Here is a 12,229-nt window from a genome sequence, read left to right as displayed (position 1 = left end):
GGAGTTAGGTGGTTAAGTCCATTGTTTCGTTACAGCTCTCTGCCGCATTCTTTACCTGTCAGATTAGCACTTTTAATAGTACTTTTAATTCAGTTTACAATATAAAATGATTGTATCACACCCCCATTATACATCACTGATAAAGACATCTGTAAAGACAACTTTCTCTGGTATTTTGGCCCCCTTTCCACTTGATAAAATGAGGTCACAAAATGAATTTTAATTAGATCTCCATCTCTGTTGTTGTTTGACGTTATAAATAATTGAAAAGGTATTTCTTCAAAGGATGTTTTTTGCACTGATGTTTCAGAGTGACATACACTACACATGTATGCCGATGAAATATCATCGACCTAAAGAAGTGTGTTACAAGCAAGAATGGAAATATCTGTGTTCTTCCAATTGAAGTGTTATGAGTGTTATCTCTTTTTTTCATAAATAAGGTTAATACACAAAATCTCTGGAAAATAAGGTCATATCTGATTTAATTTCTTTCTTTCTTTCTTTCCAGTGGAGGATTGTGCATGTTGCCATAGCTACAAACAGGTATCTGGCACACCTTAATCCTTATTGTTTGCAGGAGGAAACTTTGTATTATATTTTTGTTGAATGTTTTAAGATTGAATCCTCTTTTTGTCCTCTTAAATCATTTGTTTGGTGGTTTTGGTGTACAGTTTTCTTACTGTATTTTTTTATTTATGGTCCACGGTATTGTGCAAAAAAAGAAATCTATTTACAGACTTTCAAATTTCATTTCTGGGATGGCAAAATTAGCAATCTGGATATCAAGAAAGAACAAAATTAATGGACATAGAACGGAAGAGGTGTGGAATTTGTTTTGTTTTTTAAGATGATAAAGAACATAGATGTCTTTGTAAGTAAGTGGGATATTAATGATGTTTTGTGTTCAGTGGATGATGCATCTTTAGTTTTTGGATTTTGATTATTTTTAACGTTTTTTGTTTATTGATTATTATTTAATGTATATTTTGATTTTTTGATTGTTAGAGTGTGTAATAAAGGTAATTTAAAACTCAAACTTTTTCTTTCTTTCTTTCTTTCTTTCTTTCTTTCTTTCTTTCTTTCTTTCTTTCTTTCTTTCTAACCCAGTCTTTAAAACAGACGTGCACAGTTAACTGTCTTCAGATGGTTTCATACGCCCAAAGAAAATGATATAACTTCAGTGGGCCAAGAACCGTATATTCACATACTGTGTGTATTTACAGCATATATTTTATACTATAGCCTATGTATGAGTTTTTATTTTTTTATTTTTTTATAACTTCTTTTTTTTTAAGAATTTTTTATTTACATTACACATGAAACATTTCAATATTATACGCCAGGGGATAAAAGAGGTCACAATAAAATATTCAAGTGTTCACAGATATCAACAGTCTTTATCGCTTTCTGGTTGTTTGAGTATTTAATGGAGGTCATGAACTGCCTGAGCTCACCGAGAAAGGCAAGAAAATATGTGTTTTTTTTCATGAATTTACATTTATGGATATGAAATTTTGCCATTAAAATGATGAGGTTATGTTGGCTTTTTCTTTGTTTTTGTTAATGTCAGGGAGCCCAAACAATACACTCATCCAAGATAAATTAAACTCATTAGCAATGTTGTTAGCGATGAAGTTACAGATATCACTCCACAGTCTTTGGACAATAGGGCAGTGCCAAAATAAATGGGTAACAGTTTCAGTCTGTATAGAACAGAAAGTACACTATATGTATGAGTTTGGCGCGTGTTAAAGGCTACAAACACGAGGGGGCGAAATATGACAACTCTCAAATATGATGCTCCAGAGCAGAAGCGGTGGCGGCTCCTTGAAATCACGTGACCACTTTGGATGTAGGAGTGTAAAGATGGCCGCCACTGTCAGCAAATTAAATCTGGCTCGACTGAGAAGTTTCTGTTGTTTGTGTCCAATGTTTCGTTTGAAAAGCTCGCGTGAATTAATATTTTTGGTCGTGGCTGTTTTTACTTTGACGGGCCAGTCGTTGGCAGAGGAGCAGGAGTTTATGGAGGACTTTCTGAAGCGGGAATATTCCCTGGCGAAGCCGTATCGTGGTAAGTTGTGAGTCGAGCAGCGTCAGTTTGCATGCTAGCTAATTGTTTGTTACCTACAACAACCTTTCAGTAAACACAACAACCTTGTACTGTACTTATTTAACACAAAGCAACAATGGCAGCTTCTTACCTCGCTCAGCGACTTCGGTCACGTTGGTATTAAACCTCGGCTGCTTGGGCATATTTGCTGCATCCCATAATAATTAACTAAGAGGAACTTTGTGCCCCTCGTGGTTCTTAACTCGAATACACTGAATTATGTAGTTTTGATAAGTGTTAGTAACACACAACCAGTTATAGCTCACTGGTTTACAATACAGATAAAGATTCATTAAAGTTTGTTACAGCTGTCATGCCAGAATAACATTTTATAGTTTTAACTTGCATTCATTTATCTTTTATAATTATCCTTAACAACTGTCAGTGTTAATGTTAAAGGTTAGAAAATGATAAATAATTAACACGAGCTGCTATTATTGTTGTTTTTTTTTCCATCTTTTGAGGTACTTTCACCAGAGAAGCAGCCTTTTTTTCTGCTACACAGACGGGAGAGTATCATAAATATTTCTGAATATGCTGATGATTGTGTGTTTTTTTAAAATTTTTATATATATATATATATTTATTTATCATCAAATCAAATTTATTTGTATAGCACATTTCATGTACAAACAGTTCAAAGTGCTTTACATAAAATAAAAGCATTGCAGCAGGGAGTGCAAGAAGCATTAAAAATACATAAAAGAATATAAAGAGAAACAAATAGAATGATTTAAATGAATTTAAAAACAAGTAAGAGTCCAGATAAGTTCAAAGATATCGTGCAGATTTCATGCATAGACACATGAGAAAAGAAATGTTTTTAACCTGGATTTAAAAATGTCTCCGTTTGGTGAAAGTTTAATCTCCACTGGCAGTTTGTTCCACTTGTTTGCAGCATAACAGCTAAATGCTGCTTCTCCATGTTTAGTCTGGACTCTGGACTGGACCAGCTGACCTGAGTCCTTGGGTCTAAGAGCTCTGCTGGGTTTATATTCTCTGAATATATCACAGATGTATTTTGGGCCTAAACCGTTCTGGGATTTGTAAACCATCAGCAGACTTTTAAAATCTATTCTGTGACTGACTTTTACTATTACTTTTTTTAGGTCTGGGTTTCTCGAGTTCCTCGCAGTGGGACCTGATGGGAACGGCCATGGTGACGCCCGAGCACGTGAGGCTGACCCCGGACCTGCAGAGCAGACAGGGAGCCGTTTGGAGTCGAATCGTAAGTCACCTGCAACAATCTGCAGAATACAGCTGTGCTCCACACTACGTCACCACCCGTCAAACCACATCTTAACCTCTCACATCCTGCCCCGTTCTCGCTTTTCATGAACAACAAAACTCAACTTTGAAAGAGAGATGTTACAGATGCATTCCATTCATTTTTTAAATTTTTTTTATTGACACATTAACCCTCACCGTGTTTCTAAAGGCTAGTCTCTCACCTGATTCTGACATCTTCTTCTTTCTTTTGCTCTTGAGCCGCTCTTTTTGCGGGACTGGGAGCTGAAGGTGCACTTTAAAATCCACGGTCAGGGAAAGAAGAACTTAAACGGGGATGGGCTTGCCTTTTGGTTGACCAAAGAGCGCATGCAAAATGGTAAGTTGTACTACGGTTACTAATGATTATAATAAAAATAATCATAATACTATGCTGGATGTTACATATGTCGCTAATTAATATAACCAATAACCAATCATTATAACCAAATAATGACTTTTTCCATGATCAAGTTTCTAGTCAAGTCTAATCTTCAAGGGGAAGATTTTTTTATTTATTTATTTTTTTTTAAACCTGGACCTTATTTGTGACATAAATACGTTCATCTACTCACCGAAAACAGTTTGGTGAACGTCGGCGTCCTTCGGAAGATATTCAGATCACTCGAGATCCATCCATATAACGGGAGAGAACAGGGCAGAGACGATACAGCCTCTAAATAAGGCATTATCTGTCTTTATTTCACCAATACTTTAAGACCAATGAATGAATGAATGCGTACTATTGCACTGTTAGCTCAGAGCTGCCGTGTTGTTGTTGAAGAACTGAAGCTGTTATAGCTGCAAAAAGTGGGCCAACGTCATATTAAACCCTCTGGATTAAGAATGGGATGTTACTGAAGTTCATATGTGTGTAAAGGCAGACGAGCGAGTACTTTTGGCAACATAGTGTACATGCAGGTTGATATAAACACACACAAATGAGTCATTGTGTTGTCAAGAAAACAGCCATTTCCACAACGACACATTTATGTCACAACCTGCCTGCTGGGCGCACACACACACACACACACCTTCCACCCTCCCATTTCCAGCTGTGAGAGTGCATATCCAGCAGAAATCCACCCACTGTAAAGAACATGTGTGAACAGCAACTTCAGAAACGGTTTGGACCAAATTGACTTCACATTGTCCTGAAAATGGGTCGACGTATGTGAAGATGGTTTCTGTGAAGGAACAATGTGGACCGCACACTCTTGCAGCTCCAAGCACAGCATCCTCATTGAGAGTGAGCATGTTGACCAGAGTGTGATGTTCCCATTAATCCAGACTGGAACCAGAGCGGATGAATCCCTATGATTACTGTAGAGCCCTTTGATGTGGGACTGAATACCTACTAAACGCTTTTCCACTGCAGTCAAAAGTGAGATTTTGGGAGCTGTTTTCGACCAGTAAAAACAAAATTACAGCCTCGATATGATACTATTTTTCACAATATCTCCAGTCCTACTGTCACTGAAATCCATTCCATGGACGACTTTGCATTAAGTGTTTTTATTCAAAGAGATGTGTTTACTGAGGAGGTAGAAAAGTATCTCTGTGGCCCCACAGTCACTGACATCCGAGGGCTTAACCTGTTGCAACCTGCTAACCTGGAGAACCAGAATCTGAGTCTTCAAGCCAAAGGATTGAGACTCCAAACGTTTTTACCGTGACACCTTTTAGTTTTTATTTAGCAAAACTGATTCTATTTCTTAAACACAGATTTTTAACGTTCGTATCAATATCCAACATCTTGAAAGCGAAAACAATCCATCTCTTTATTCAATTAATCCAGATGGAAACGGCTGAAAACCTCAAAGAAGTTCTCATCAGACGTACTTTTAGTTTGCTGGTAGACGGTTGATGAGTGACTCGTTTAAACGTTATGAAACACCTTATAAATATATATATATATCCTGTGCACTCAATAATCTGACTGTTCCTTGACTTTATTGTTGGCAGGTCCCGTGTTCGGCAACATGAACCAGTTCACTGGACTTGGAATATTTGTGGACACTTATCCCAATGCTGACAAGACCCATGATGTAAGTGTTAATTCGTAGCTTCTGTTTCACCTCTCGTGTTTAAAATAAAGATAACATCGACGTGTTTAGGCTGGTTAGAGTGAACAGTCGTGTCAGGAGAGTGTTTGGAGGGATATTCCTGGAAAGCAGAATGATTGGTTAGTGCTGCTGTAATGGCTGGTTTTGTATACAGTACTGTGCAAATGTTTTTAGCCACCTTCGATGGAAGTTTATCCGATATCTCACTGACTTTGCCCTGAAACTGCAGCTGCAGATCCAGCAACTATCCGGTCGCTGGAAGCCAAACGTGGTTTCCACGAGAACATTTTGTTGGGCCTGTCGAGTACTAAAAATTCACTGAGTAGATAATAGTTTAAGAGGCTTAAAGGGCTTTTGAAGCTTATTTTTCCACACAAAGGATTTTTTTTTTCATGTGAAGATTGTAGTAAAAGTTGGTTGTTACATTTGTATGAAAGGATTAGTGCTCGTTCAGAGATGTTGGGATGAAGGGCTGAAATATGAACTGTTTCTTCATGGTCATATTTTATTATTTAACTGAGATCAGATATTTTTTTATATCGGTATAAGTATTCGCCCACATAATTCCCCTACTGGTGCATCTCTATTTTTCATTAGTTTTCAGTGCCGTCGTTGTACATTCAAGCATAGAATAAGCACCTAACGTAGAGGGTGAACCAGTTTAGCTTTTAACTTCAGGCACTTTATTACTAACAACCTGTTGCAAAGACACAGAAATCGTTCAAATACCTAAGATAACACCATTTGACATTGCACCTGCAAGGTTATTCCCAAAGAGCTACAAGCTAAAAACTTATTTCAGCACAATGTGCTTTCTTTACATTTTGTATTTCCAAATATATTTTACCAAGTTTAAATCAATTTCTGCAGCTATTTCCTGTTTCTTTTTTTTTTTGGTTCATGTTTTTTTCACTGTACTGTACAGCAAACCAGTCAGATAAAACAGTATTAACTTTCCAGTTTTAAAGAGACTTCTGTTCAAACACACACACGCACTGACATGATGATGTGCTTCTCTTGCTTTTGCAAAAACAAACCAGTTCTTAAGGCGTTTGGGCATTGAATCAGCCCAGAACTCGCACATGTTTCCTGCTGCACTAATGGGGTACTTTTGCATTAAGATAACTTTATAATGGTGCGTGTTTCTGGTGCCGTTGGATGTTTGATTTGACTCCCCTCTCTCTCACAGAGGACTTTCCCGTACATATCCATGATGCTTGGGAACGGGACCTTGTCGTATGACCACGATCGCGATGGGCGGCCCACTGAGCTTGGTGGATGCACGGCAATGGCGCGCAACTCGATTTACGACAATTTTCTCCTGGTCAGATTCTCCAAAAACAGACTGACGGTATGACGCACTGATTTGATATAAGGTACTTACAGTTAGGGTCAGGTAGCCAGTAAAAACACTGATTTATTTACGTGTGAGACGGCTGGGATGTCACGTAGTCAAATCAGTGTAGCTTGCTTCTGTTTATTGCCGTCAACAACCTTTTTATGTTTGTATGAAAGGAAGAAAACTAGTTTAAGTGTAACAATTGAACTCTGAAAAAACACTGAAAAACAGTGTTTTGCTTTGAGAGAGTACAATTTGAGTTCTGAAGTTGCTCTTTAGTTGATTTATTGTCACCTCGGTTAAAATGTGCCGTGCAGTTTTACCTTTTTTTTTTTTTTTTTTTTTTTTTTTTTTTGGGAAGTGTTTGTTCGCTGTTTACCTGCCACAAAAGTTGATTTTGAACCATGTTTACAGGCAAAATGTTTCATATTTGTGACCTAGAATGAATCAGGATAAAAACCAGTATGATGTTGATGGCGTTAAATTTTTTAAATAAATCCTGTGAAGTTAAAACGGTGCAGAGATGAATAGACTTGATCAGTAAATGATTGTGACTGCTCCTCCAGCTCATGGTGGATGTAGATGGTAAGCAGGAATGGAGAGACTGTGCTGATGTCACAGGAGTGCGGCTTCCACCGGGCTACTTCTTCGGTGCCTCCTCTGCAACTGGAGACTTGTCGGGTACGAAATCTTAAATTATCTCAAAATAACAGCCAAAGCTTTCCAGGAAGCCTTTGCTCCACACCACAGGCCCGTCTGAAATGACAGCGGGGCCTCAAAAATTTCCTCAAATGTTCATAATTGGCTTATCCCTCCAGATAACCATGACATAATCTCAATGAAGTTGTACCAGCTGACGGTGGAGAAGACTCCGGAGGATGAGGAAGAGGAGGAGGTCACCATCCCCAGAGTTGACAACATGGAACAGTTCCAAGGTAAATGCAGCACCGCCATCTTCATGCCAAAGTTTCAGCTGTAAATCCAGGGACAGAATTTGCTTATGGTTGTTTGAATTTCACGTGCTTTTTTGCAGTGAATGAAATATTTTGTATCTTTAACCCCCAAAATGTCCTTATTATATTCTTTATTTTTAAAAGTATGCAAAAATCTTTTACCATATGTCTCTCCACGAGTTTTTATACAGATGATAACGTGATTAACGCAGAGCAGCAGTAATATTGTGCAGCTGGAATTTAGCAGTGTGTTTGTGAGAAACTTGGTTTCAAATGATTTGGGATGGATTTTTAAAAAGTCTGCTTTTATTATGCACAGTAATTAGTTTTTTGTAGCATCTTGTAAATATTCTAACCCATGCTGAGCTTCTTCTGTCTGATCTGTGTCCAGGTTTTTTTGCTGATAAGGCACTACTGCTGGGTTAAGATGGTTACTGTCAGCAGGGAAAAATGAAGATTAGTTGATTTAAACAGTTCCTTGCAGTGGAAAGATGGCACGAGAGCATTACTTGGTTGTGTTATGAGAAAAACCAACATCTTCGGACAAGAATGACAATGAAAAACAAACATTTTTGAACATCAAAGAGTTTCTTGCCCCCCCCCCATCGTCTCTTAAATTGTTTTCCATCATGCTGTGGATATCTTTGCGCACCAGAAAAATCTGGTATTATCTCTGTAGGCAGTTCATGTTTATTTGCCACAATTCTCTGCAAGAAAAACTATTTCAGCAAGCAGCTGATAGCAGTGAGAAGAGGCTGAGCCTCGATAGAGACATGAAACACGGTCAACATACTTTTCCATAGATTACATTCGTCCAACTTTTGACAGACAACACGAACAGCCAATGACAACAAGAGTTGTGCCGCGCTGAACCAATCACGTGGCTGGATTAGAGCCATGGCAGCAGCTAGTCGTGGCGTTTTTTTTTTTTTTTTTTTTTTTTGTGCTGCTGCTACCTCGGAAGAAGCAACGAATCGCAGCCCAAGGCGTAAGGGATGACATCGTTGATGACACTGTTGATAAGAAGGGCCCAAAAAGTTCAGTGGTGTGGACGTATTTTGGGTTTTTCAAGTCCGACACGAAACATAATAGTGTGGACTGCAAATTATGTCGAGCACATGTTCCGACAAAAACGGGGAAAACCGCTAATCTGAAGCAGCTCCACCCGTTTGAGCTCGGAGAATGCAAACTGTTACCAACGCAGCCCGAAACAGGTGCTAATCTTCCCCTGATAACAACGCCTGTGCAGCAGCAGCAGACCACAGAGTCTGCTTCATCCAGCGCCGTATGACACAAAGTCTGAGAGACACCCTGATATTACACATGCAGCTTATTGTGTTAAAAAAGACCTGCAGCCAATGAACACGGTGGAAAATAAGGGTTTCAAGTGGATGCTAAAAGTTATGGACCCGATATATATCGACTCGTGTATATATAAATAATATATCGTGATATGACCTTTTCCCATGTAACCCAGCCCTGGGTTAGAGTGTTTTGGTAATAAGGAATTCTGTGAAATGATTGTTCTCTGGTCTAAACGCCTGATACATGTCTTGTTGTTTTACTTTGCAGTGGAAGTGGAGGAGGAAGGGATGAGCGGAGTGCACATCTTCTTCACTCTCGTCTTCTCCATCATGGGCCTGGGAGTGCTGGCAGTGGTGGGGCTGATGGTTTACAACCGCTGGAAGGAAAACAAGCGCAAACGTTTCTATTGAGAGCAGCCGATCCGAGCAGGTTTTCAGAATCATTACAACAAAGACTGTCGTATAAATGAAAGAACCAGACCGGCAACATCGTGGGTCTGATTCCTCGAGCCAGGAGAACACGAGTATCCGAGATGAACAGATCATGAGCAGCTGAGCCAGATGTAAAATATTGTTTTAGATTATTTTATCCAGAAGATATATGATCAGAAGCTGGAAAAAGCTTCGAAATCAGATGCTGTGTGGAATTCACTGACATGTTACAGGGAGTTGGAGAGTGTGTGTGTGGGGGGGGGGGTTCTCAGCAAAGTGCTGCAAATGCACTCAAGCTGATAAAAAGATAATGTTGTTAACTTGTCCTCGCTGTTTTTTTTATATGCAAGAAGATATACCAGTAAAACAAGGAATGGATTCAGGCTGCGGTGCACCAGTATTCGGTGTCTCAGACCGCTTTCACACATGAACACTGGAGATGTTCTGAAGGATGCTTTGACAATTCGATCCGATCTTTTTCCTCAGTTCTGTCCACACGAGCAGCGGGTGACTTTCTCATTTACACACGGTCCCACCCGCTGATGTTCCAGAGGTTTTATTATTCCAGGGGCTCCGGTGGGGGAATCTCTGCAAGGATGTAGAGTGAATGTTGTGGACATTTGCACTGGAGCTGGAACATTTCAGGACTCCAGAAACCCGGTCAGGCATAGGTAACAAATGGAACCGATCCAGTCAACTTGAGGAAATGCAGGTCAGTGCAATCCAACTGAAGTAAGACACGATTAGCTGTCAGGTTTAGGGCTCATATGCACTTATTTCAGCTCGGTGCGAGTGCTGCTTCTGCTGTTCTCTGGTCTGTTTCACCCTGTGTGCCTGAGCTCTGCTCCTCTTTCAGAGTGTCGGACTGAAGCAGACACAGTAAGGATGACATTACTAAACTCATCTGTACCTCACGGAATGACTAGAAACAGCTCATTATTCACTGTGATCCCCAAGCCTGTCCATTTTCAAGCTGCCCCTTCTATCTGAAAGCACTTCGCCTCCTCTGGCATGAGTCTGCAGAGTGTAGCATTGCCTGTATGTACCTTTTAACCTCCACTTCAGCCGTCAGATCCGCTGTGACGTAGCTGCTTTAAAGACCTATCGTCCTGTGAATCCATGTAGACTTCTTGTTGCACTGAAAAAGTTAAATCGCACTGAACTCTATACATCAGTGCGAGTCAGGGAAGAGCTTCCGTGTCTAAATGTGCCATCGGTGATCCTGAGTGACTGAGCAGCGAGGGTGGCTTTGTTCCTTTAACGTTCAACAAAGTGCCTCCACAAGCCGAACAGCAAAGACCGACCCGCCCGGTGTTCCGGTCCTTTCTGTAGGTTTGAGCTCCCCTTCACTTTTCCCGGTGGACATCATGTCATAAAAACTGCATTTGCTTTTCTACAGCCACCACTTCTCAAGTGAAAAGGAAGTTTTTTTGATCAATTTTAACCTGTTTTCGTGACTTTTATCAGATCTCTGTCAAAGCAAACATTTCTGTTCCAGCTGCTCATCATTTCATGACCACGATTTAGATCTGAGAGCTAACAGCCATTTGCATCGTCATGGTTTCAGTCTGATCAAACTGGGTTTGTGGATATGAATATTTACTGTTTAGTTGTTGAATCTGTTGGATTCTGTGCAGCTTTGTCACTTCTGACAGATCTCACATCAGTCGATTAGTTTTCACTCTGCAGAGGAGCATTTATGAGTCCCTTCCAAGCAGTAACATCCATTACGATGCAGCTTGATCCGGTCGTGGCAGAGAATTTGGTATGCTGGTAGCAGTTAACCTAACCAGTCTCAGAGTGGCTCTGGTACACTCACTTGTTTTAAACTTTCTTGTTTTCTGAGCTTGTGGTTTACTACTTTTCCAACCAAACAAATGCTGACTCGGACCAAAGTTTCTGTAGTTTTTCTTTCCTCGGGTGTTGGAGAAGGCATTTATATGTGAAATCAGTGGAGTTGACGTCAGAAAAAGAAAGCGAACGCTTGCAGACTGACCTGTGAAGTCCATTGTGTTGCTCTTTGTTGACACATTCAGTCGAGTCACATGATGATGATGCAGACTTTATCTGATAGAGGTCACATCTTCTCTGTCGGAGGAGCTTCTGAGCCTATTTTCCCAGCAGGTGTGCAGAAGCATCGAGGGCACACATTTCATGAAGATTTCTAATTCAGATGTCAAGTTCTCACAAAAACAATAAAGCACTCGGTTGGTTTTATTTCATTTAATTGGCTAATAAGTCTTCTCTCAGTTAAGTAAAACAGCTTCATTGTGGTTGTCACAGATTTGGTATCTTTAGTTGATTTTCATGAAGCCCACTGTATTTTTGTGCTTCTTTTTTCTTTAGTTTTTGTTGTTAGTTACTTGAGTTCCACACTTGTCATTGTCTTTCCAAAGGGTTTATTTTTCTCTGCTTTTTCCTCTTCTTGTAGCTCGTTGTTTTCTTTCCTTACGAGGAGTCATTTGTTGTAATCACTGAAGTCCATACAAGCCAATCAGCCCTGTGGGGAATTGTTAGAATAATGATGTTTATGAAATTCTCAGAATAGACTAAACCCTTGTCTGAAAAAGGGGAAGTAAATGACATATTGTCTTGTTGCTACTGTGACTCTTTTCTCTATTAAAGTTTCTGTCGTGATTTTCATCATGAGGTCGTGTCTTTTTTTTTTTTTTTTCTAAATAATTTAACTTTATATTGCCCTCTGCGGGTCTGGAATGAGATCCTTCCACAAGTGGAGGAGTTCAAGGATCTTGTTC

At 39.6% G+C, this 12,229-nt stretch overlaps 1 protein-coding gene across 1 annotated transcript; it reads left to right on the top strand.

Annotated features, from left to right (window-relative positions):
- The first annotated feature begins 1,861 nt into the window (after positions 1-1,861).
- lman2lb (lectin, mannose-binding 2-like b) lies at positions 1,862-12,116 on the top strand. Its single transcript, XM_075467215.1, has 8 exons — positions 1,862-2,074; positions 3,223-3,341; positions 3,602-3,719; positions 5,345-5,427; positions 6,635-6,796; positions 7,351-7,465; positions 7,603-7,719; positions 9,310-12,116. The coding sequence occupies exons 1-8, from the start codon at positions 1,870-1,872 to the stop codon at positions 9,450-9,452; spliced, it is 1,062 nt and encodes a 353-aa protein (XP_075323330.1). The 5' UTR covers positions 1,862-1,869; the 3' UTR covers positions 9,453-12,116.
- Positions 12,117-12,229: the final 113 nt, after the last annotated feature.

This window comes from Odontesthes bonariensis, chromosome 6, assembly GCF_027942865.1.
Source record: "Odontesthes bonariensis isolate fOdoBon6 chromosome 6, fOdoBon6.hap1, whole genome shotgun sequence".
Classification (NCBI taxonomy): Eukaryota; Metazoa; Chordata; class Actinopteri; order Atheriniformes; family Atherinopsidae; genus Odontesthes; species Odontesthes bonariensis.
This window is presented reverse-complemented; position numbering and strand designations above follow the sequence as displayed.